Source organism: Leucopleurus acutus (assembly GCF_964270905.1).
Source record: "Leucopleurus acutus genome assembly, chromosome: 1".
Lineage (NCBI taxonomy): Eukaryota > Metazoa > Chordata > Mammalia > Artiodactyla > Delphinidae > Leucopleurus > Leucopleurus acutus.
Window position 1 is genome coordinate 73,047,669 of NC_139142.1, and position 25,644 is coordinate 73,073,312.

General features: G+C 47.2%; 2 protein-coding genes and 1 pseudogene across 3 annotated transcripts; all 3 read left to right on the plus strand.

The window, feature by feature from the left end:
* Positions 1-569: 569 nt before the first annotated feature.
* LOC309968700 (mast cell protease 4-like) lies at positions 570-1,380 on the plus strand (the record flags this gene model as incomplete). The annotated part of the gene is given in 3 exon segments (XM_082850099.1): positions 570-743; positions 1,181-1,217; positions 1,220-1,380. Coding segments are annotated over 3 exon segments (372 nt in total).
* A 7,136-nt stretch (positions 1,381-8,516) lies between these two features.
* LOC309961873 (ras-related protein Rap-1b-like protein) lies at positions 8,517-9,327 on the plus strand (annotated as a pseudogene). Its single transcript has one exon. The product of its transcript is annotated as a ras-related protein Rap-1b-like protein (transcript).
* A 4,438-nt stretch (positions 9,328-13,765) lies between these two features.
* On the plus strand, positions 13,766-16,648 carry LOC309957323 (chymase-like; the record flags this gene model as incomplete). The annotated part of the gene is given in 6 exon segments (XM_082832500.1): positions 13,766-13,932; positions 14,547-14,697; positions 15,437-15,572; positions 15,785-15,974; positions 15,977-16,038; positions 16,505-16,648. Coding segments are annotated over 6 exon segments (741 nt in total). The 5' UTR covers positions 13,766-13,874.
* Between the last annotated feature and the right edge of the window lie 8,996 nt (positions 16,649-25,644).

A 25,644-nucleotide genomic window follows, 5' to 3' on the forward strand; every position in this document is an offset into this window, starting at 1 on the left:
GGCTATGACCTCTGGGGGGAGCTTCTGCCCTGAGCAAGATCTGCGTTCCTCAGGCGGCCCTGCACTGGGGCACAGTGGGCCTGGGGTCTCTTTGCTCACAATGGTCCCTTCTCCAGAGACCAGCACCTTTTCCTGCCTCTCTCCTCCCTCTCTGCAGGCATGTTAGGGTCACTCTTGGAGCTCATGACACGACATAGAAAGAATCCACATGGCAGTAGCTGGAGGTCGAAGAACAGCTTTTTCAGCAACCTCAGTGACATGTTACTGAAGGTGCCATCGTTCTTTCACTTCTCAGCCCCTCCTTTACCCATTCTCCTGAGCTGTGCATTTCTCATTCTATGCCAACCCATTTCCTTGGGGCCCCCTCCACTCCATGTCATCACCACCCCACTGGGGAGAAGCTCTAGGCCCTGCCTGGGGACCTTCTACCACACCACTCCCTCCACTCTCCCTGGGACTGGCAATCCACCTGCTCTTCCTCCCTCACGGCTACGAACAAGAGCCGAGCTGACCCACACCACAGGGACAATCCCCCTGCCTACCCATCTGCCTTCATTCCACCCAGGAGGATGCGCCAGGCAGCTGGCTGGGGGAAGACAAGGGTGACAGAGCCAGTGTCACATACTCTGAGGGAGGTGAAGCTCAGACTCCTGGATGACAAGACCTGCAACCACTTTCTTTTGCCCAGTCATAACCTCCAAATCTGTGCAGGCAATCCCAGGAAGAGAAGATCAGCATACAAGGTAACCACATACCTACACCTCCGTCTCCCAACTCAGTACTTGGGAGACAGCGTCCTCCTGGGCGGCGATGGGGTCAGGAAGTCCCGAGTACAGTGAACATGTCTGAGTTCACGGGTTTCTAGGACTGTGGAACTGGACTCCTCCTTCCGGGTGCCATCCTTCTATAGCCACGTCCTGCTTCTAACCCTCCCGTCTATCCTGCCGTACAGGGCTCCAGGAGAGAAGTGAAGAAGATGGAAGGGACAGGACTAGAGTTGTGGTTCTATGCCAGAGAGAGAATGAAGACAGGAAACCCCTGTCTAAGGACTCCGTGAGGAGCCAGGATCCCTAGCCAGATTCTGGGGTATCTTGACTGGGGTGCTGAGAGAACCAGGATGACGTGACAGAAAGGAGAGAAGAATGCCTGCTGCTCAGGATCTGCTTTCTCTAACCCACAGGGCAATTCTGGGGGCCCCCTTCTGTGTGCTGGAGTGGCCCAGGTACTGAGTCTTATGGAAGTACAGACACAAAGCCTCCTGGTGTCTTCACTCGAATCTCCCCATATGTGTCCTGGATTAACGAAGTCCTAAATGGCAGTTGGCCACAGAAGCCTGGCCAGTCTGCAGGAGAACCCCAAAGCCAGAGCCCTCCCTGGTAGTCCCTGCATTCCACAGGAGCCTGGCTCCGCCTGTGCCCAGGAAGGCTCTCCAAGAACAACAAAGCCCCTGCTGGTTGTATCCCCAGCAAACTTCAATAAGGATGCAGCCTGCAGTGTGTCTGTGGGGCTCTCCTCTCTCCCCCCAGAGCTGCTCTGCTCTGCAAGGAGGAGTCCAGCTCCGCCTTTCTAGCTTGAATGAACACTAGCACTGGGCTCCCTTCTTGCTAAGTAATAATCTTTCCTACCAATTCCCTTGTCCATTGTGTGGTGTTAAGAATTATTAAAGAAAACATTTGCACCTGCACAACAGGATTTAACATCCAGAGTAATACTAACACTGACTTACCTTCTTCCTCCACCACCACCTCTTCCTCCTTCTCCTCCTCTCCCTTCTCTTCCCACAAACCTTGTGCCTCAGCCAGTACAATTCAGGGCATAGATGTGCCGTAGCAAACTCTCCATAACTATTTCTGGAGACGGTCCCAGGCTTGGGCTGTTGATACCTTGCATTCATCCCTCTCAATAATGTGTCTGGGGCTTCCCTGGTGGTGCAGTGGTTGAGAGTCTGCCTGCCAATGCAGGGGACACGGGTTCGAGCCCTGGTCTGGGAGGATCCCACATGCCGCGGAGCAACTGGGCCCGTGAGCCACAACTACTGAGCCTGCGCATCTGGAGCCTGTGCTCCACAACAAGAGAGGCCGCGATAGTGAGAGGCCCGCTCACCGCGATGAAGAGTGGCTCCCGCTTGCCGCAACTAGAGAAAGCCCTCGCACAGAAACGACGACCCAACACAGCCAAAAATAAATAAATAAATAATACTTTATAAAAATGCAAATCTGAGTATGTTCATTACCAACAGGTAACCCTAGAGCACCTTCCTGTTGCTCTCAGGATTTAAATAATTAATTGATTGATTGATTAATTTAAAAAATAATAATAATGTGTCTGCAGCCAGAGAAGCATCTGTCAAGTGAAAAAGGAAAATTTCCCAAGTACAAGAGCTCAGGACAGCGGGGAGGGATGAGCCCTGGAAGTCTTCAGGACGGGTTTGTCAACTGCAACAGTCACCACGAAGTAGGGCCACGCCAGTCCAGAAGAAAGTTCCCCTAGAATGTCAGAGTGAGTCTGGCCCCTGAACTACATCAGAGTCACCCAATTCAACTGTCATCTTCCTTTGGAAATGACACGGTGTCTCCAGTCTTCCAAAAGAGAAATCTGAGTTAGGTCAAGTTCTCCAAAATTTCCTCCTGCAAGTGAACTGCAATGCTCTGAATGCCGGACCCGCCAGCATCTGAGATGGATGAGTGCACTCACAGCCATACATACCCGGATACAAGGCAAATGGAGCATAAACTCCAGCTAACTCTCAGAAGCCTGCCATTAAAGGGCCCTCATACAGGTTTCACCATGGTCCCGAAGAGGCCTAAGAAGATAGGCCTGGCCTGTGCAAGAAGGAGCTGCTACTCCTGGCCCAGACCAGGGACCCATAGCTCCATCTTCCCCACTGCCTGTCAGGCCACAGATCTGGGCTTCCAGCTCTGCCACTGATCAATGTAGACGTAAGATAAAGAAATCGTGATAAACATAAACATCTGATTATAAACACTAACCCTATGTAGAAAACAGATATATGTACATAAATTCTTTTAAAAAAGAAAAATCTTGGCAGGATCTCAGAAATGAAAGAACTTATGCTGGAATGACAATAAACAATTTTTACGCCCTAACTCTTGTTTTATATTTATGTAATTAAATAAGAGTTTTTAAATGTGAAATACAAGGAGCAGAAGCCCTATGGGTAATGTTTGCTTGGGAAACCAGCACACATACTGAGCTGTAGCTCGGGCCCCACCCACTGTTGACTCCCAGATCCTGAGGACAGCACATCCACAGGGCAGCCCTTCTTTCCAGGAAGCTGGACAACTGGAGACATGGGGAGAACAGTCAGCCTACCCTGCCAGCCTGGCCCCCAAGAAGTGGTAGGGCTGGTGGAGACTGCAAAGAGCTGGACTGAACCCACAGGATGAACTGGACCCCAAGGGGCTGACAAGCACTGACTCTAGCTTGGCCAACACTGCAGACCAAACAAGCATCACATGGACCCCTGACATGGAAATAGCAGTTGCTGGCCCAGCCTCCCAAAAAAAGATAAGCACATCAGCATCACTGCAATGTTTATTCTGTGATGCAGAGGGTAGGGTCCAAGGAGTGGGCCCGCCGAACCAACACTGAGAGCAATAAGAGTCTCAGCACCACAGGGTCAGAAGGAGAAACGGTCTAGATAAGAGGGCTTTGCTCAAACTCATGGGAAGAGGGCCTCTGCACAGCTGATGCCAGCACATAGGGAAGTGCTACAGAGCCAGTTCCTCCTGGGGTCACAGTTGTCGGGGCCGAGGTCATAAAGCCCAACAGGAAAATATCTGCTCTTCCCACCCCACCCCAATGTTCATCCCTTCCCCAGGAACCTGGTGATTGTGTCTCCCACACCCACAGCTCCTCTGACAACTTTTACCCTCACATAGTCATACCCTGTGTAGTGGCTTGGCATGTGGGTATAATGACGGAATAGTTATGGTTGTACTGCATCCTTTAGAAACTACATAATGAAGTCCTAACCCCCAGTACCACAGAATGTGACCTTATATGGAAATAGAGTCATTGCAAATGTAATTACTTAAGATGAGGTCATACTGGAGTAGGATGGGCCCTTAATCCATATAGCTGTCCTTATAAGAAGAGGAGAGGGGGGACTTCCCCGGTGGTCCAGTGGTTAAGAATCCACCTTCCGGGGCTTCCCTGGTGGCGCAGTGGTTGAGAGTCCGCCTGCCGATGCAGGGGACACGGGTTCGTGCCCCAGTCTGGGAGGATCCCGCATGCCGCAGAGCGGCTGGGCCCGTGAGCCATGGCCGCTGAGCCTGCGCGTCCAGAGCCTGTGCTCCACAATGGGAGAGGCCACAGCAGTGAGAGGCCCACGTACTGCAAAAAAAAAAGAATCCGCCTTCCAATGCAGGGGACGTGGATTTGATCCCTGGTCAGGGAACTAAGATCCCACATGCCGTGGGGCAACTAAGCCCGCATGTCGCAACTATTGAGCCCCTGTGCTATGGAGCCCACACGCCGCAACTAGAGAAGCCCATGTACCGCAGTGAAGATCCCACGTGCCACAACAAAGACCTGATGCAGCCAAATTAGTTAATTAATTTTTTTAAAAAAAAAGAAGAGGAAAGAGGGAATTCCCTGGCTGTCCAGTGGTTAGAACTCAGCACTTACACTGCCAAGGGCCCGGGTTCAATCCCTGGTCAGGGAACTAAGACCCCACAAGCCGCATGTCACAGCCAAAAAAAAAAGAGAAGAGGAGAGAGACACACGAGGAGAAGGCCATGTGAAGACAGAGGCAGAGATTGAGTGATGCATCTATGAGCCAAGGAACACCAAGGATTGACAGGTGTAAACAAAATATACGGGAGAGGTGTGGGACAGATTCTTCCTCACAGCCCTCAGAGGAACCAATCCTGCCAACACCTTGATCTCAGACTAGCCGCCAGAACTGTGAGAGGGTAAATTTCTGTTGTTTTAAATCATCTCGTTTGTGGTACTTTGTTATAGTGACTTTTGGAGTCTTATACGAGAGTCAAGGCAGAGTTCTGGGAATTTAAGGTTTTCTCCAAAAATTGCTATTTACTTTAATAAGTGATTTATATTGAGTAGGCTTTAAATTCATAAAAAGCTTTGCCATTCAAACATCATCAAGGAAAGGATCTATGATGAGTGGGGTGAAGAGGTCATTAAAACCACATTTATAGGGTGTAACTCCAGCTTGCTTGAGAAAAAAAATTTTTTTACTGTAATTAGAATAACAGGCCCAGGACTTTACTCTTGCCTTGTCCTCATAATCCACTGCTCCCTGCTCCTGAGCCCACCCCACGGGCTGCTCCATCTCTAAGACCTTTCCCTGTAAGAAACTGCCACCCTGCTGGAAACTTGCCTCAGAGTGAGTCAGGAAAGACCCCTGGGTGTGATTTACAAATCATAAAGCTGACAAATTACTTGTATCCAGAATATATTAAGTACTGACAAAGCCAACTCCATTAAAATATGGACAAAAGACATAGACACTTCACCAAAGAGGATTTACAGGTGGAAAATAAGCACATGAAAAGATGTCAACTTCATTAGTCATTAGGAAATTGCAAATTAAAAACACAATGAACTACCACTACACATCTATTAGAATGGCTAAAAATAAAAGTACCAAAAGTACCAAGGGCTTGCATGGATGCAGACCAACTAGAACTCTCATACATCGCTGGGGGAAATGCAAAATACAGTCACTTTAGAAAATAGTTTAGCAGTTTCTTACAAAATTAAATATACACTTATTATACGACCTAGAATCCTACCCCTAGACGTTTACCTTCTAGAAATGAAAACTTAAGTTCATGCTAAAACCTGTACACAAATGTTAATAGCAGCTCTATTCATAATTATAAAAATCTGGAAACAAACCAAATGTCTTTCAACAGGTGAATGAATAAACAACCTGTGATGCATGCATACAATGCAATACTACTCGGCAATAAACAGAAGCAAACTATTGCTCATGCAACAACTTGGATGAACCTTAAAGGCATTATGTTGAGTTTAAGAAGCCAGCCTCAGTAAGTCACACATTGTATGATTCCATTTATATGGCATTCCCAAAATGGCAAAACTATAGTGATGGATAACAGATCCTGCCTATGCTTTCTGGACTATTCATTTGAACATTCAAGGCATGCAGCAATAAAGAGTGCAAAGATTTTGGACTTCCCTGATGGCACAGTGGTTAAGAATCCACCTGCCAACGCAGGGGACACGAGTTCTATCTCTGGTCCAGGAAGACCCCACATGCCATGGAGCAACTAAGCCCGTGTGCCACAACTACTGAGTCTGCGCTCTAGAGCCCACGAGCCACAACTGCTGAGCCCATGCACCACAACTACTGAGGCTGCGAGCCGCAACTACTGAGCCCGCATGCCGCAACTACAGAAGCCCACGTGCTGCAACTACTGAAGCCCGTGCGCCTAGATCCTGTGCTCCGCAACGAGAAGCCACCCCAATGAGAAGCCCGTGCACTGCAACCAAGAGTAGCCCCCACTCGCCGCAACTAGAGAAAGCCCGCGTGCAGCAACAAAGACCCAACACAGCACCCCCCCAAAAAAAAAAGAGTGCAAAGATTTTGAACTTTAAAATTAGATGAGCCTGGGGCTTCCCTGGTGGCGCAGTGGTTGAGAGTCCGCCTGCCGATGCAGGGGACAAGGGTTCGTGCCCCGGTCCGGGAAGATCCCACGTGTCGTGGAGTGGCTGGGCCCGTGAGCCATGGCCGCTGAGCCTGCGCGTCCGGCGCCTGTGCTCCGCAGCGGGAGAGGCCACAACAGTGAGAGGCCCGCGTACCGCAAAAAAAAAAAAAATTAGATGAGCCTGTGTTTGAATCCATGCTCTTCCATTTTCTGACTTTGTGCCTCTTTAAGCCCAGTTTCCTCATCTGAGGAACAGTGGCGACAGTGAACTATGGTAAGAAATTTTTATTTTTAAATCATCATGACTTCTCTTGGTATATAGTGCTATGAATTTTAACACACATATAGATTCATGTAACCGCCACCAATATTGAAATACTCAACAGTCCCATCACCTCCCCAAACTCCCTCACGCTGTTCTTTTATAGTCACATCTCCCTACACTCAACCCTTGTGTAAAAGAACTTCAGGTTGAGGATGGAGAAAGGAAGTAATGGAAGGAAGGAGAGAGAGGGAGAGTAAAAGAGAGGAAGAAAGAAAGGAAGAGGGGGAAAGAGAGAGATTCAGAAAGAGATTTTCCTAGCGGTAATTCACAGTAATATACAATTGAGATACAAGGTTATGTATACATCTCTCCCTGACCACCCACCACACTTCCTCCAGATGCTAACCCTTTCATTTTCTCTTCTCTCTGAACAACCTGGCTTTGGTCCCCAGGAAAAGAAGCATTAACGCTGTCCGTGGTCCTGATTTCCTCCCTCTACCCTTCCCCAAATGTGGTTTGGGGAAGCTCTACTGAAAAGAGCTCTACTGAAAAAAATCCCTAAATGACACGTGGAGGGTTGGTCCAACCCTCTGACTGTGGAAAATATACACTATCTGTCTCATTCGTCTCACATAAGTTGCCCCTTCACACTTTCCCAACTGCCTTACCAAAATCATATCTGCAGCTGGACAGCATTTGCCATTCTAGAAACAAAAGAATATCCTTGCAACCAAGAATGTAGGATGTGGAGAAATGACTAGACAAAGGAGACATCCTTATAAGCCCTCAACAGAGTACAACGATCCCAGTAGAAGGAAAATAACAGGCCATTCTAGGACCACCTAGAAGACAAGTCTCTCCCAATCCAGGAACTATTCCCTGATAGTATGACCCGTGTAAAGCAGGGGTGTAGACTGTGACGAGCAGCACTGAACCTGAAAGTGCTGATTCTACCACTGGCAACAACCATAGATTTTAAAAAATCATGTGGATTCCTGGATTGGAAGTAACAGTTGTTGCCTCACCAGTCTCCCCTACAGCCCATGCAAAAAAGATCAGATCATCATAGCTACAGTGTTAATTTTGAGATGCAGAATGTGATGGCCCATGAAGTGGGCCTGTCTGACTGACAGTGCGAACACTGAGTGGTAGCATCACAGAGTCTATAGGGGAAACCCTCCAGGTAAAAGTTCCTTGCCCAAACTCAGGAGAAGGGGCACCCTCCGACTCCCCCCTCAAATAAGAGCCTACTGCAGGAATGGCGAATGGAAAAGAGAAATATCAGAAAGAAACTCCAAAAAAGCATGATTTGGGGGTTTCTTGCTGAAGAGGCTGGGACAGAAATAAGGACACACAACCATGACATACCTTCCTCCCGATCCAAAACTTGGGGTCATCTCAGAGGACCTCTCTATTCATCATTCTCCTGGATACTCTGTCTACTTTAAAAAACAAATGTGCAGAGTGCAGGAATTCTAAAAGGAACTAGTGTGTTAGGAGTTAAAGCAAGAATATAGTAAAACAGGCTCACCCGCGCGCCCCGAGGCTGAACGCTTGATGTCAAGGCCACACCGCCAAACCTCGCCCAGAGTCAGGCGTGTAAGCCAGCCTGAGCGGCGCCAGCGAGTAGCGGCAGGACCGCCGTGGGGCTGGTAGCAGCGAGCCGGAGGGAGCACGAGGCGACGCTGGCTGCGGGGACCCGGTGACAGCGCGAGAGGTACTAGATTTTACAAGTTTGCACTAGTATAAAGCTAGTCGTTCTTGGCTCGGGAGGAGTTGGAAAATCTGTTCTGACTGTACAATTTGTTCAAGGAATTTTTGTTGAAGAATATGATCCTACGATAGAAGATTCTTATAGAAAGCAAGTTGAAGTAGATGCACAACAGTGTATGCTTGAAATCTTGGACACTGCAGGAACGGAACAATTTATAGCAATGAGGGATTGAAAAACGGACAAGGCTTTGCATTAGTTTATTCCGTCACAGCACAGTCCACATTTAATGATTTACAAGATCTGAGAGAACAGATCCTTTGAGTTAAAGACATTGATGATGTTCCAATGATTCTGGTTGGTAATAAGTGTGACTTGGAAAATGAAAGAGTTGTAGGAAAGGAACAAGGTCAAAATTTAGCAAGACAATGAAACAACTGTGCATTCTTAGAATCCTCTGCAAAATCAAAAATAAATGTTAATGAGATCTTTTATGACCTAGTGCGGCGAATTAACAGAAAAACTCCAGTGCCTGGGAAGGCCCGCAAAAAGTCGTCATGTGAGCTGCTTTAATATATTAAATGCATTGTAGCTCTGAGCCAGGTCTGAAGAACTGCTGCTCAATTCAACAGTGCCAGCATTCCAACTTTGTTAAACCTACCAACACCTTAAATGGACTTTCCGTGGTGGCACCCTTTAAGAGGCGGATGAAAGCTACCACATCAGTTTGCACAGTCTAATCACTCTCCAGTTTCACAAGAGAGATTTTTACTTATATAATAGTCCTAGAGTATGCAGCTGATAAAACCAGAGGCTACAATCCAGTATTACTGCTAAGAGACAGTTTTCATCCACCAGTGTTGTGCCTGTATGAAAATGGTGTACTGTATACTTTAACACACTGCATACTTTTATTGGAGAGTACAATAATGTAAACCCTAAAAGCACCACTATTTTAGCATAATAGAAGCGAGCCCAAAGGGGGGTAAAACAAATCAGCTTATATCCTTGCAAATTACTTTACAGATGTTGACTGTAAGCTGTTAAATTTAGACTTTAAATTTAGGAAAACATACTCATTTGGAAACATCAACTACAGAAGCATATAGAGCTTATTGTAAGGGAAAGCACAGAGTGAGCTCCAGTCCACTTAGGAAAATGCGGCCCATGTGCCGTTCCGGCTCCACTGTACTGCTGTCTCAATCTAATGCAAGGTGGCACAAGTCCCTGCCAATTTTCCTTTATGCGTTGTATCTCTTAAAAGACACTTCAACATATATGAAACTTTATAGGTGTTAAATCCCTACATGGCAAACTAGGGGTAAAACCACTTTTAAGACATGTGCTCAATTGAAAAAGACAAGCCATTACTCGAAGAACAAGGTTAAGAAACAACCTGGCAGCCTGAAGTTCAATGAATAGAAACAAGATGCTGTGCAAAACATACCATAACTGAAGTCTGTAGATCTGACTAATCGTAAGGTGTTTAGGGGAATTCAAATGAAGTATAATATTTATTCTTTACACAAATAAATATATAGCCTCACTGAGGACATATGCATCATATATGCATCAAACGGTTATATGACAGCACAAGGTATGACACCATTAAAAGAACAAACCAGCATTTATTAAGGACCAACCATGTGGCATTTTATACTTAGCACCACATTTAATTCTAAAACAAAACAAAACAAAACAAAAAACCTGCTTCATATCATTCTTCGTATTTTACAGATGCAGTAACTAAGGCTGACAACCTAAGGAACTCTCCTAAGATCAATAGATCGTTAAGTGGCAGAAGCAAGATTCAAGCTCACCCCGTCTAACTGCAAAGCCAGCCTCATGACTTAAATGTCAAAGTGAATAACAGCACAGATAATAAATGTTTCAGAAATTCAGAGAAGGGATGATCCCTCTGCATTTAGTAGCTGAAGAATCACTGCCATAATTAAAATGCCATTGCTTTTATATCAAGTCCACTCTTTCCTTTCCACTAAGTGTGAATCTTAAACAAGACTCCATCCAACCTCTACTTGAGTATCTCCATCAATGGGGAGATTACCTCCCCTGACCACACATTCATGTTGTAACAGTACATTATTAGTAAAGTCTCCCTTCTATAGAGTCAATATCTGCTTCCTAAGATGTAGAATTGGATTTGGAGGCTACCTAGCCAGAAACAATGTCCCAACTCCACCACAGGACTGTTGGCTTGACCCAGGCATTGTAGGAAACACCAGACAACTGAACCATAACTAATTCTTCCCCCCAAGCCAGACTTTCTACCACTCACCCTCACTCCAAAAGTTAATCCCGGGGCTTCCCTGGTGGCGCAGTGGTTGAGAGTCTGCCTGCCAATGCAGGGGACGCGGGTTTGAGCCCTGGTCTGGGAAGATCCCACATGCCGCGGAGCGGCTAGCCCCGTGAGCCACAATTGCTGAGCCTGCGCGTCTGGAGCCTGTGCTCCGCAACAAGGGAGGCCACGATAGTGAGAGGCCCGCGCACCGCCATGAGTGGCCCCCACTTGCCACAACTAGAGAAAGCCCTTGCACAGAAACGAAGACCCAACACAGCCATAAATAAATAAATAAGTTAATCCCACACGATGTCTCCTCCCTCATGTTACCCCCTCCTAAATCAAATTTTATACTCATTCATCTGATTGGCAGAGTCTCGGTCACATGATTGGGCCCTAGATGCAAAAGAATCTGAGGAAGGAGGCTGTGGATTCTACCTTAGGAAGGCAAGAATCATAACTGGGAATTCCTCCAATACAGGAAAGGTGCTCAAAAGACACTAAGGATCCACCACGTACATGGTAAATGTCCACTACGATCCATCACTGGCTGCCCAACATGAATGTGCACTATTTTTTCACACCTAATCCTCCTAAAAACAAAAATTCTCCCATTGAACATAATTTTCACTACCTTTGGTACAAAGGAAAATGAGGCTTAACTCTCCCTAGAGCTGAAATGACCCAGTCTCTTAAGTTACCACTTTCAACTCCAAGTTCAGGATCTCTAGGTGATAGCCATTCCACCTCTAACTTAGTCACACTCCCAAACTGATATCCCTAAACCATAGACTAAGTGTAAAGTTCACCACCAACAACATACCACATATAAAATAGCAGAAGGACGACAGAGGAGAGAGAAAAAGGAAATCTGTTAAAGTATGCAAAAACAACCAGGACAGAGCAGGAAGAAGATACGGGCGAATAGTGCAGACTTCATTTCTGAAGCTCTATCTTTTCCATTCCCTTGCCCTCAGCCAGTGCAGGTGAAACAAAACTTGAGTATAGGTGGACCTGAACCTTAATGATGCTATGAAGCTATCTGACTAGCCCTGGACTACCTACCTCTCAATTTCTAATTGCATGAGTGAAAAACAGGAACCCTTCATTTGTTTACACCTCTGCTTTTTGGTCTATAGGGTGCATGGCCACAGAACAGAACTTTTCCACATCCAGATTCTCCTCTGTTCTGCTGATGCCAGAGTAATATTGACAGCTTCAGCAAATAAGAATACAGGACCCACAATTAAACTCGAATATTAGAGAGACAACAGTTTATTTTATTATAAGTATGTCCCATTCAATATTGGGACATACGTGTACTGAAAAATGATTTCTTGTTCATCTGAAATATAAATTCAACTGGCACTCTTTATTTTATCTGGCAACTCTAGAGAGTGAAAGAATTGGTGCAGAGACTCCTCAGACATTGGGAATATGTGTAAATGTTGTACTCTAGAGATGGTCAGAGCTGAGGGCAACAGAGCACCCAGCCAGTACATACTAAGGAATGGATCACCTCAGCCACAAGCCCAAGATGAGACCAAGGGCATGACAGAATGATTTGGGGAAAGTATTTATCCCCTGTGCTTCACCATCTCTGAACTAAATACCCTATAAATTTCCAAGAGAAATGACACTCCACCAAGTTATCCCACTCTTCCCTGGACTCGCTGCTTCTCGAAGTCTGGGGAAAACAACAGAAGTGCTTGAAACCAGTTATGAGAGCTACGAGTTGTGTGATATGGATCACGTTGATGTGTCCGACTCTCAATTCTACATTTGTAAAGTGACAGTAATGGTAATTCCCAAGGCTGTGGTGGGGAAAAGCAGAGTCAAACCTCAGATACTGACATCTGTGTATATTCTATTTGAATCAAACAAGCTTGATTCCTAATGTGAGAGTAGGAAACCCCAGCACCCCAGGAGCAAACCATCCTTCTATATCTACATTCCCATTAGCAGGACTCTATTTCTCTATTTGTCTTTGGTGGTAGAACAGAAAGGGCCCTTCATTTGAAATGAGGAAAGTCTGATTCTGAACCATAAGCCTTGACAGACAGATTCATAAAATTGAGATACTACTACCTACTTCACAGGGTTGTTATGAAAATAATAATATATCTAAGATTATGACAATGAATGATATGCATACTCTCTCAAGAAATGCTAATTCCAATCCCCTTTGCTCTTGTGATAAGGTATGTAAAGTCCAGTCGTAGGGTTTGACCACTTCCCGCATCTAATCTTCTTGTATCATTCTCTTCTTCCAGTGAAGTTTTGATTTGGAGGAAGAAAGAGATCCACATCAATATTTTTTCAAATGGCAGGTAATCATCCTTTAAGCGGGGTGCAGCTTCTGTTTTACTATGGAGTGGAATAAAATGGAACGGAATGGAGTGGAAACTAATGGAGAGCATTGCACATAAGGATAAATACTGTTTCCTGAAACTCCTGATTCATTCACATGTGTGTAAGTTTATGTTCATGTACTCACACATAAATATAGTATACGCATTGGGTCGTTCTGCAAAATGTATTTCCTACTGTGGGTCATGGCCATAAAAGCGCACGTGCTTTCTGAATGCACAGTGTAAAGACTTTCCCCCACCCATGTCTCTGATGGGGCTTTAATGAGCTTCCCTACCTGGGAAAGACATGATCCTTCCATCTCCCACCACAGATGAGGCACCAGGCTCGAGAGCTCATCCCTGAAGCCAAGACTCAGGAGTTCAGGACTCAACCTTGTCTCCAGCAAAACAGAGGGCATCTCTGGGGAAACTTCTGATTAGAAAGATAACCAGCTCAGAATGAGAGAAGAAAAAGTGACCATGCAGTTCCTGTGGTTACCAGCCCTGCCCTGCCTTCACTTGCTGGGAGTTATAAACCCAAGACTGGAAAATAGAAGAGGCACCTGTCCTGGACAGCCTCTCTGAGAAGATGCATCATCTTCCTCTCCCCCTGCTGCTCTTCCTCCTCTGCTCCAGAGCTGAAGCTGGTGAGTGTTGGGTCATTCCATCTGGAAGCTGCAGCATCAAGACTAAATAAGATTTTAGTCTGAAAGTAGCTGACTCTTAAACAGAACCCCAGATCTCTCCCCAAGAGCCCAGAGTGAATTTCCACTGGGGTTATGGTCACCCATTCTCTGCAGCCTGTGGTAGTTCCCAGGAACGAGGAACCCCACTTTGATCGGGGGAAAGCCCAGAGCAGGCAGGATGAAGAGGATGTCTTCTCTTTATATAACGTGTGACACTGTGCTTAAAGTCCTGTGTTGCCTTCACCTTCTGGCCTTGTAATTTGGCCGATCTGTGAGCACTCATGGGATATGGAGACGGTTGAGACAGGAACCTGGAGAGCTTGTCCTGCACGGTGACAGAGGAGAGTCGAGCAGGTGCAGAATGGGAGTGGGGGAAATCCGAGGTGAAACACGACGGCATGGCATCTGAGGCCGAGCTGGCTGCTGTGTCTGGAGGAAGAAGAGCAGGTACCAGAGGCACCAGAGAGGGAGGGTGGGCAGATCACAGGAGGAGGATGCATTAGAAAGAAGCCTCTCCCAACTTTAACCCAGCTTGTGCATTTTCTGTGTTCAAGCCCTGGGGTTCTCTGTTCCAGGGGACATCATCGGGGGCACAGAGAGCAAGCCACACTCCCGCCCCTACATGGCCCACCCGGAACTTGTCACTCCCCAGGGCATGCTGGTGGCTTGTAGTGGTTTCCTGATAAGAAGGGACTTTGCCCTGACGGCTGCTCACTGTGCAGGAAAGTGAGACAACAGGGTCCTGTTTATCTCCGAATGGGAGGTAAACAGCCAGAGGGGCAACCAGGGACACCCCCTGGGGGGCCTGAGGGGGACCTCCTGGGTCTGGGTCTCTTTAAGGAGAGGCAAGACTTGGGCTTAAGGAAATCGGTCTCATAATTGAATAGCTCCCCTGACACTCAGTCACTGTGAGCTCAGCTCTCCTCAAAGGAAAGGAGACCCCATCCCAGCACCCCTCTTCCAAAAGTAGCTCCCTCTCCCCGACCCCAGCACATGAGATATGGACTCACTCTTCAGGGTCCCACCCAGTTCTCTGGGCCACTTCCTCTATGTCCTTTTCAGGAACACTGGCCTTCAGTTCCCAGGGACCTGAACCCATCCTTTCCATGGGAGACCGAGAACAGCGTCCACCTGAGACACCAGCACTTCCCCCTACCCTCTGACACCTCTGGCTCCAAAGGGCTGGCCCTGATTGGAAATGCCAATCCTGTCCCCTGGGTCCTCCATGGCCCGCTCAGTCCCCAGCAAGTCCCAAGGGTCTTGGAAATTGTCTCTGTTCCCTGGGAAAGCTCTTCCCTGAGTAAAACCTGAGCCCCTCCGATACCACAAGTGGCCCAGATAAAGGAGGCTGGGAAGAAACCATTGACCCTGGGAGAGACTCTGTCCCCTTTTCTCAGAATGGGCATATCTCAGGAGAAAATCACACTGTCACTGTTTTACCTTGTCCTTCTTCTCCCTCACAAAGGTCTATAATGGTCACCCTTGGAGCCCATAACATAAAAAAGAAAGAAGACACATGGCAGAAGCTTGAAGTCGTACCACAGTTCCCTCACCCAAAATACAATGACTCTATTGTTCGCCATGACATCATGTTACTGAAGGTGGAAATTCTTCTTCCCCTTCTCCACTTCCTGTTCTCCAGGGCTTCTCCTTCAGGTCCCATTGCCCTGACATTTCCCCAACCTGCCTCTACCCCTCAACTCCCCCCTTGGAAGTGGCTGTAATGTGAAGCAAGTCGCCCTATCCCTCCCTGATTGTCTCCAGTTGCCCCCAAGCCCATTTCTAGTTCTGACAGCCCTCGTTTCCTTCACAGCTGAAGGGGAAAGCCAACCTGACCCTGGCTGTGGGGACACTCCCCCTTCCATCCCAATTCAACTTCATCCCACCCGGGAGAATGTGCCGGGTGGCTGGCTGGGGAAGAACAAATGTTCAGGAGCCGGGCTCCAACACTCTGCAAGAGGTGAAGCTGAGACTCATGGAGCCCCAGGCCTGCAGACACCTCACTACTTTGACCACAGTCTCCCACTGTGCATGGGCAATCCCCAGAAGACAAAATCTGCACTTAAGGTGATCCTCAGACTAGGGTCTTCTCCACAATCACTGTTCAGGGTCTGGACATCTCCTGGAAGGAGATGGAGTCAGAAGAGTGTCAGCCAGTGACAAAGTTTGAGATCATAGGACTGAGGAGCTGGAACTGTCCCTGGGCTGATCATCCTCCCGCGGCCCCAGGCAGTCTCTGACTATCCCTCCCAGGCTGCTACACAGGGTCATGGGGTGCCAGGAAGGAAAGCAAGCAGCAGCATCAGACAGAGACATAGAACCTCATGAGGAACCAGGGTTCTCGCCGCTGATGCTATTGGGTTGGCCAAAAAGTTCATTCGGGATTTTCCATAGATGTTATGGAAAAATCTGAACGAACTTTTTGGCTAACCCAATAGGTCTGACCAACTCAGAGTTCGTCCATGGGGAGGAGTGGGTGGTTCCCTGGCTCATCTTTCCTCTCTCTCTCTCCCTTTCCCTCTCTGAACCACAGGGAGACTCAGGGAGCCCTCTTCTCTGCACTGGGGTGGCCCAGGGCATTGTCTCCTACGGACAGTTGGATGCAAAGCCCCCTGCCATCTTCACCCGGATCTCCCATTACTGGCCCTGGATCAATAAGGTCCTGAAAGAGAATTAACCTGGAACCTGGGCCAGCCTGAAGGGAAATCTGGAACTGGACCCAAGCAGGTTCTCTGTGCCACTCACTCTGGATCTGCCTCTGGTTCCTGCTCAAGTCCCACCACACCCCTAAGCCTCAGGAAGGTTCCTCCAGATCACAGAATTCCCAATAATTCCCAATAAATCCCCACTTCCAGAACTGAGTGTGTGTCTCCTCTCTCTGCTGCTGTCTCCTGCCAGCATCAGGCATTCCGTAAGCCTTGAAAGGGGTGGGTGTGTGATGTGTGTGTGAGAGAGACAGAGACAGAGAGGAAACGGTGAAGAAAAATAGGGAAAGGGCTTCCCTGGTGGCGCAGTGGTTGAGAATCTGCCTGCCAGTGCAGGGGACACGGGTTCGAGCCCTGGTCTGGGAAGATCCCACATGCCACGGAGCAACTGGGCCTGTGAGCCACAACTACTGAGCCTGTGCGTCTGGAGCCTGTGCTCCGCAACAAGAGAGGCCACGACAGTGAGAGGCCCGCGCACTGCGATGAAGAGTGGCCCCCGCTCACCGCAACTAGAGAAAGCCCTCACACAGAAACGAAGACCCAACACAGCCAAAAGTAAGTAAATAAATTAATTTAAAAAAAAAAAAAAAGAAAAATAGGGAAAGAAAGAAAAGAAAGGGATTCCCTGAAGAGGCAGGACCCATATTTCCAACATAAAGAAGAAACTACACCAGATCCTTCCTTGCCTTCATCATCAACTCAACACCAACTCTGATTTATCTTTAGGGATATTCAGAATCACTAAGAACATTTTGAATTGTAGATGTTTAGAGCACCCCTGACCTCTCCCCACTAGACGTCAGTAGCAACAGTCTCGTCTCAACCAACTTATGAATCAAAACCATCTCCAGGCTTTGCTATATGTCCCCTGGGGGTGTGGCTGGGGAGGGGTGAGGGAGCCGGGCAGGAATCACCCTCCGTTGAGAACCCCCAGGTTAGATGCATTTGGCAGCGCGCTGGGCCCTCCTCACAGTCCACCTCGATAAGAAAAGATCTGCCATCTGTGGAGCTTTTTTTTTTTTTTTTGCGATACGCAGGCCTCTCACATTGCGGAGCAGAGGCTCTGGACGTGCAGGCTCAGCGGCCATGGCTCACGGGCCCAGCCGCTCCGCGGCATGTGGGATCTTCCCGGACCGGGGCACGAACCCGTGTCCCCTACATCGGCAGGCGGACTCTCAACCACTGCGCCACCAGGGAAGCCCCCATCTGTGGAGCTTTGATCTGAGACGCAGAGAAGACCATCTGTCACTCACTTCTGCAAAACAAATACATGGGACAGATAAGAGGAGGGACAGCATCACAAGTTCTGCACGAACGACAGCCACAAACGGCTGCTCCGTAACCAGCAGGAAGGTGAAGGCCTAGAGCCTGCTTGGCCTCCAACTCTTGCCAGTTGAGGGACTGGCCGGAGGAGAGAAAAAGGGCGGGACAGGGACAGACACAACCGGAGCCTGTGGCTGATACCACTCCTCGCTTCTGAGGGCATGGTGATTCCCTTCAATTAAGTGAACTCTTTCCAGAAATTCATCTTTAATAAAGAATCAGAGATATACACAAAAGTTTATGAATAAAAATTTTAATCTCAGCATTTTCAGTAGTAGAAAAACTAGATTCCCAGCCATGGAACAAAGTTTAAATAATAAATTCATATGATTGAATATTTTGAAGCTATTAAAAATTTATTTCAAAACATTGAATCATGTAGGAAAATGCAATATAACAGAATGCTTTTTAAAAGCAACATAAATATCTCCCTGTAGTAGAATCTTAATTTTTGTAATTATATATTATATGTATGCATAGAAAGAAAACTAGAAGAAATTAACATCAAAATAATTATGGTGGTTATTCTAGATGCTAGGATTAATAACTATCTTTATTTCCTTTATATGCTGCCTCCAAACCCCTGGTATTCTAACTATTGCTGACTCAGTACCATACACGGACCTACCTATGCATAAGCACATACACCCATTCATTCTTCCGCTGGTCAAGGTTTGCTCTGTTGGGGGTAAATATCCTTGCACTTCCAGATCGCATCACTCAGCCCATATCCAGGATGTGGCTAAAGAAGCTAAGCCTTCATGGGATCCCTTGGGTCAGTGCACAGGCATGGTGGTCTCTCCTTGTCAATTAGTGCCTCGCATGGACGTTCTTTTGCCTTTAGCAAAGGTAGTGGTGGCTAGGGATTTATACCCATGGGAATGGTGTGAGCTGGCAAGTATAGCTGATTGAGCTGATCAGAGGTAGTGGATAAAATGGTCCTGACGAAGCCTTCCCTATGCCACCCAAATCCACTTGCACCTTCTTACAGTATCTGGACCTTGCCTGAGACCAAGATGCCCATCCTTCTTTCCTGAGAGGGAAGGTGCAAGTTCAAACCTTCAGTTTAATAGCCAATCACGGTCTCCTAAAAAGACTTAAAGAGGGTTGGCAAATCAAGCTACAGGGTCCTGTGCTGCAGCTGCTCCCGGGTCTTAATTGATATTTCTCATCTCACCCCTCTACCACCCATTCTAGATTTCCCTCCCCTTTGGCCAACACTTGAGTTGGCCTGGGTTATATGTCTGCTGGGGTTACCCAGACTTCTAACCCTGAGGGGGCTGAGTCTTTAGCTGCCTTATATTTGACAGGTTTGACTAGTTGCTGTTGCCCATTTGTAATGATCACTGAGCACTAAAGTACAAGGGGTGTCCCCAGCGAATCCCCTGGGTTCAAGTCATACTCTTCTCTTCACCCTTTGTGCGGCAGCAACCCTAGCTTCTCACAGGCAGCGCGGTCAATCACTCCAGCCAGTGTCGTGCCTCCCTTCTCTGCCTGCTGGCCCACTGATATGAGGAGCCCACAATGGCCAGGCGAGAGCCACAACCTCCAGCTCACGGAGCCTTTGCCACCTCCCTTGGTGAAAGCACTTTCTTCCTAAAAATTCGGACTCACAGCAACACGGCTTTTAACTTCACTCACTCCATGTAGCTCCAGTGAAAGCTGCAGTAACTAAAAGAGCCATGCTTTATGGAAGTCGGTGCCCTCTCTCATCCTCCTACTCCTTTTCTAACTTTTCGTCCACCTTCTCCTTTCCTTCCATCTCTTCCACCATCCCCACACCTACCCAAACCAGGCCAGGTCACAGATAAGCCAATATCAATTCATCAGAAGTGTCCCTAAAGGTGATCCTCAGTCCCATGGCTTCTGGCAGTCTCTATCCCTTATACCCTCTTATCTACACCAAAATCATGTTTGTGACAAAAAAAACAGAGAGCTCTCCTGAGCCCAAGGCCTTAGGACAAAGTGGGAAGCATCATGGGCCTACAGGTCTCTGGAATCTCAGGTCTAATTAAGTCATCCACAGTAAATGAAAGGTATCAGGCCAATGAATGAGAGGCCAGTACAGGGTAGGATATCTCCAACCCAGGAAAGGGATGCTTAGGCTTCAGCCAAACCTGGCCCTAGAGCCAACTCTGAGTGCACCTGAAATCCAGCCTGTCACTAACACCAGAGTGACCCCAAATTTCTAGAGAATTCTAGGCAGAATTTTTGAAATTAAGCCAAGGCTTTTCTTAACATTCTTTGCCACATACTTGATGCTTATCACCACCTACCGCTGGAACCAGGACTGGAAAACCAGCACAGAAGCCCTCCAGTCCCAGGATACCTGACAAGAGCCTACGGCGAATGCCGGGCCACAGTTCTGGGATCATCAAACAGACTTCACTCTAATTTACAGGAGACGGGAGGACAGGCCTTCCTGCCTGGCTCCTCCTTCTGAAGTGACTCTCCTGCCTCCATAGCCTCCCACACCTAGGCTGCCTACACTGAGGGACTGCCAACATCTCCCGCTTGCTCCTGCCTCACGGCTTGGGAGTCCTAACTCCAAATCTAGTTAGAAATGCAATACAATGTGAATTGGAGAAAGCAGGATCAAAAATGTGTATTCACTCTGACTGCAACAGTGTGGAATACTGTACGTTTGGGGAGAAAACTGGACAGAATTCTTCAAAAATGGAGATAATTGTGTCAGAATTATAATTAAATAAATGGCTTATCCATTCTCTAAAAAATTATTTCTGTATTTTTACAAATGACCATAAACATGAAAAATGCAGAGAAACAAAAGTGCTTTCTGAAACTGCTTAGATGCTCAGCGAATGATCTTATCCCTGTTACTCCCATACACAGCACAGTCCCCAGGGAGCAGGGAAACCACAGGACACAGTGCCATGCTGTCCAGGAAAGAAGATGGGGGAGGGCAGACTTCCTCAGGATTGTCCAGAGGCTGTGCTGGGAGGGGCCACCTATGGGAGAACTTTAAGGATGCCCTGAAGGCAGTGTCTGGGTCTGCCCCGGGCCATGAGCCCAGAAAACAAGAAGCTCTTCTTGGACACAGAGTGTGAAAAGGCTGTTGGCGCCACACTGATCTCCTCAACCAGCTCACCCAGAAAAGACAAGATCAGCCACCAGTGCGGATTTGATTCGGAGACGCAGAGAAAGTCATGGCTCCAGCTGTCAGGTGCTGGGGTTTGATAAGAGGAAGGAAAACTTTACAACATCTGCAGGAGAATTAGCCCAAATATAAGAGGATTTCCCCATGCCATGGAAAAGAAGAGCCTAGGACCTGCCCAGCACAAACACTACACAATTACAGTCCAAAGCAGACAGCTTCCCTGGGTTCTACCAAAAAGGCAGGGACAGAAGTGAGGAGGCTAGGGATTTCCCTGATGGTCCAGTGGTTCAGCCTCCACGCTTCCACTGCAGGGGGCGTGGGTTCAATCCCTGGCCAGGGAGCTAAGATCCCGCGTGCCGCGAGGCGCAGCCAAAACATTAGTTAATTAATTAAATTTTTAAAAAAGAAGTGAGGAGGCTAAACAGTGTACCTCCACCCAGAGCTGAGCCTTCACCTAAGGCAATGGGAGCTGTCTCCCTCCCTCTCTGCCTCCCATCATTCCCCTGGTTACCGTGGCGCCCTCGCCATCCAGCCTGATACAGAGAATTGGTGGATAAACCTAAGGAAATCTCCCAGATATTAGAGCAAAAAAAAGACTGACAAAAACTAGAGAAATAAAAAGAATATTGGAGCACCAGTCTAGGAAATTCAACACCTGAATGACAGAAGTTTGCGTCAGCATAAAATTAAAACATTTTCAAATAGTTTACTTCCCAGCCCCCTTTCTCAGCACTGGAGGATGTGCCCCACCAACACAAGAGAATAAACCAAGAAGTGAAGAGAGATCCCAGCATGACAGCCTTTGGTGTGGGGAAAAATCAAAAGTGGGGAATGGGGCTAGTATTTTCATAAACGTTCTTGCAGAATCACTTAACGATTTAACTATCTGCGTGCACATTTGATAATAATAAAGCACGCAAAAGGCAGGTGTCGAGTAGCTATTTACTGGGGAACAGAGCATTCCAAATGAAGAGGACTGGGAAGGGGTACATGTCCGGCAGATGGCACCACTGAGCAGCAGGCAAGACAGCGTGGGAGACAACCAAAGAGCTTGTATGTTGGGTGGATGGTGATAGAAGACAGGCATTCCAGGCACTGCAAGGTTACCTGGTTCTCATTTTAGATCTGGTGGGAAGACATGTCTGTGCATCACCAGCAGAGACGCGGGTAATGATTGCTGTAGGCGGTGCCGTCAGCAGCCAATGGCCTTTGCACAGAGCTGCAAACCAAGAGCGGCTGGAAGGCTACTTTATGCCTCCACAGAAGTCAACCTGGGTGGGGTGGGGGGTTGTCCCACCTTCTTCCAGGGAGGCCAGCACCACCTGGCTTGGAGAGCCAGAAGTCCAAGCTCAGGGCAGAGGATGGGGAGGTGCAAGCAGGCAGGTTTTGTTTGACCTGGTCTCCTCTCCCTGCCAGGCTTCACCTCCTATGTCGTCCCAGGAGTCCCCGCCTTGCTCAACACTCAACTTACAGTGCTTTTCCTTTCCTCCTGCTTTTTTCCTTTCCTCCCGCTTTTTTCCTTCTGCTGCTTGGCCTTTGTCTTCACAGAACCCAATTCAAGGTGAAAAATATGATTCGGACGCCAAACCAACCCATGAGTCTCAATAAGGGCACTTGGTCATTCACTCACAGCAGAATGTGTGATTGGCCTATCTGCCTGTAAGTATTGATATTATAATATCAAATTATAATATATTATTATGCTGATTTATCATCATATCGAGCATCATCAATGTTGTTAGTCGTCATTACTGTGGTTGTTACTGTTATTATTACTGATTGCTGTCATGGTTATTGTTATAAAATATTGAATAAAGTTTCTCTATCTGTGACAAAAAAAAAATGTCAGCCCTAAGCCAAGGAAAAGCAGGCTCAGTGCCAGGCAGGGCTGGGCAGGCAGTCCTCAAGGTCCCCAGGTGCATCAGAGTCCAGCCCAGGTCCCAAGGGAAGCACTGACACTCACCCCGCAAGCCCAAGTCTGTGTGATCTCAACAATGCCCAGCACTTGTGGGGAGGCACAGAGGAGAGAGGCAGTAGGGCACTAGTAGGGCAACGTCCCCTAGCCTGGCTGAGAGGGGATCAGACCCCTGATTTAGACAGGGCCTCTTCTCAAAAGCAGCCCAACCCTTCACATCCAGCCCAGCCTCCCGCTGGACTCAGAGCCCACTGGAAGTCCAGTCACTAGGCAGCCTCGGCTTCCTTCAGCCTGCCCTGGACTTGGGGCTAGGACTCCCCCAGCTGGCCACCTTTTGAGCAAAAATGTGCCTCTCTGCCATGGTCCTGCCCTCAATCCATAAACAAATTGTGCTGTGCACCTACAGTGTCCCAGGCACAGGGAGACAAGAGCAAATAAGACAGGTTCAGTGCCTGCCCTATCAGAGCTCACAGTCTATGAGGCTTTGCCTGATTTATGTAATAATCTCATTTTGAAAAATTACAAGATGTGAAGTGTCATTTGTATAGAATAATGCAAAGTTCACAAATATGATTTCATTTAACCCCAAAATCAGAGTATGATTAGAGCTGGAACACTAAGACTTATCGCTGAAAAGCTGTATGGTTTCATGGTTAAGCATGCCAGCTCTGGAACTGACTGCCTAGGTTCAAATCCCAGCTCCACCACTTAGTAGCTATGTACCGACCACAGGCAAAATAATGTCTTTACGCCTCGGTTTCTTCATGTCTGAAATACAGGTAATTATAGTTCCCAAATCATACAGTTGTTGTTAGCACTAAATGAACCAATATTCTGCTTAAAACACAGAAGAGCTCAATATAAGTTAGCTATCATTGCTATCAGCTAATCCAAATTCCTAATTGTGTAATTAGAACCCAGAAAGGTAAAAGGACTTCTACAGTCATACAAAGTTTCTGACCCTTAACCAAGGTTCTATTCTCTCTGGCACTGATCTTCTTAGGAACTAGAAAATTCACTCAGAGGAACTTAACTTTCCCACCCGCCACTCTAACCAAATGCTTAAATCCTCCTACCTCATCCTCATCTGGTGATCACCAAGCAAGGTGGCTACTCCACTTTCTAACCATTCAGATAAGAAAGTTCTCGAACTAAAATCTGCTCTTTGCAAACATGGTACAAAAGGATACATGCACCCCAATGTTCACTGCAGTGCTGTTTACAATAGCCAAGACATGGAAGCAATGTCCATCGACAGAGGAATGGATAAAGAAGATGTGGTACTTATATACAATGGAATATTACTCAGCCATTAAAAAGAATGAAATAATGCCATTTGCAGCAACATGGATGGATCTAGAGATTATCATACTAAGTGAAGTAAGTCAGACGGAGAAAGACAAATATCATATGATACAGCTTATATGTGGAATCTAAAAAAAATGATACAAATGAAGCAAAAGGTGGGTAACAGAGCAGGGAGGAGGGTGGATCTGAAGAGGTGAGTGGAGAATAGAGCCTTTTTCCTGTCTGCACCCAATCCCTAAGAGAACCTTCCATTGAGTCCTTTGGCCTGTTCTGTCTCTCACGTCTTTGGTTGACAGTCCTAAAGCCACACCCCTTCCAGGAATCACATCACAAATAAATTACTCGCACTCAAGTCTTTGTTATCAGGGTCTGTTTCTGGGAAAACCCAAACTAAGATACCCCCCGAAATCAAGATTTATTAAATCTACTATAATTAGTACAATGTGATGTTGATGCAAAGACAATCAATTAGAGCAATTAAACAGAAGGAGTCCAGAAAAAGACACATTCATCCATGGACATGTGGTTTATGACAAAGGAGGAAATACAGGGCAGTGGGAAAGGACACTCATTTCAGTGCATATTGCTGGGTCAAGTGAATATCCATGGGGAAAAAATGAAATTTGACCCCTATCTCACACACACACAAACATCAGTTCCAGGTGTCCCACACATTAAAAGTAAAATAATAAAACTTCTAGACAATGTGACAGGAGTATCTTTATCACCTTGGGGTTTAGAAAGATTTCTTCAAGGCACACAAAAATCACTAAGCTTGGGCTTCCCTGGTGGCGCAGTGGTTGAGACTCCGCCTGCCAATGCAGCGGACACGGGTTCGTGCCCCTGTCCGGGAAGATCCCACATGCCGCAGAGCAGCTGGACCCGTAAGTCATGGCCGCTGAGCCTGCGCGTCCGGAGCCTGTGCTCCGCTACGGGAGAGGCCACAACACTGAGAGGCCCGGGTACTGAAAAAAAAAAAAAAATCACTAACCTTAAAACAAGTTTCTCAACCTTGCACTATTGATATTTTGAACAGGATAAATTTTTGTTGTGGAGGAATGTCCCGTCCATTGTAGGATGTTTAAAAGCATCCCTGGCTTCTACCCACTGATGCCAGTAGCACCACCACCAGTGCCCCAGTTATGACGATGAAAAATGTCTCCAGAACATTGCCAAATGTTCCCTGGGGGAAATGTTGCCATGTTTGGTGAGGGGGGACAGACACACAGTTAGAATTGAATCTCAGATTCAACAACAACAACAAAAATAGTGTGTGTCCCAAAAATTTCCTGGGAAATAATTAA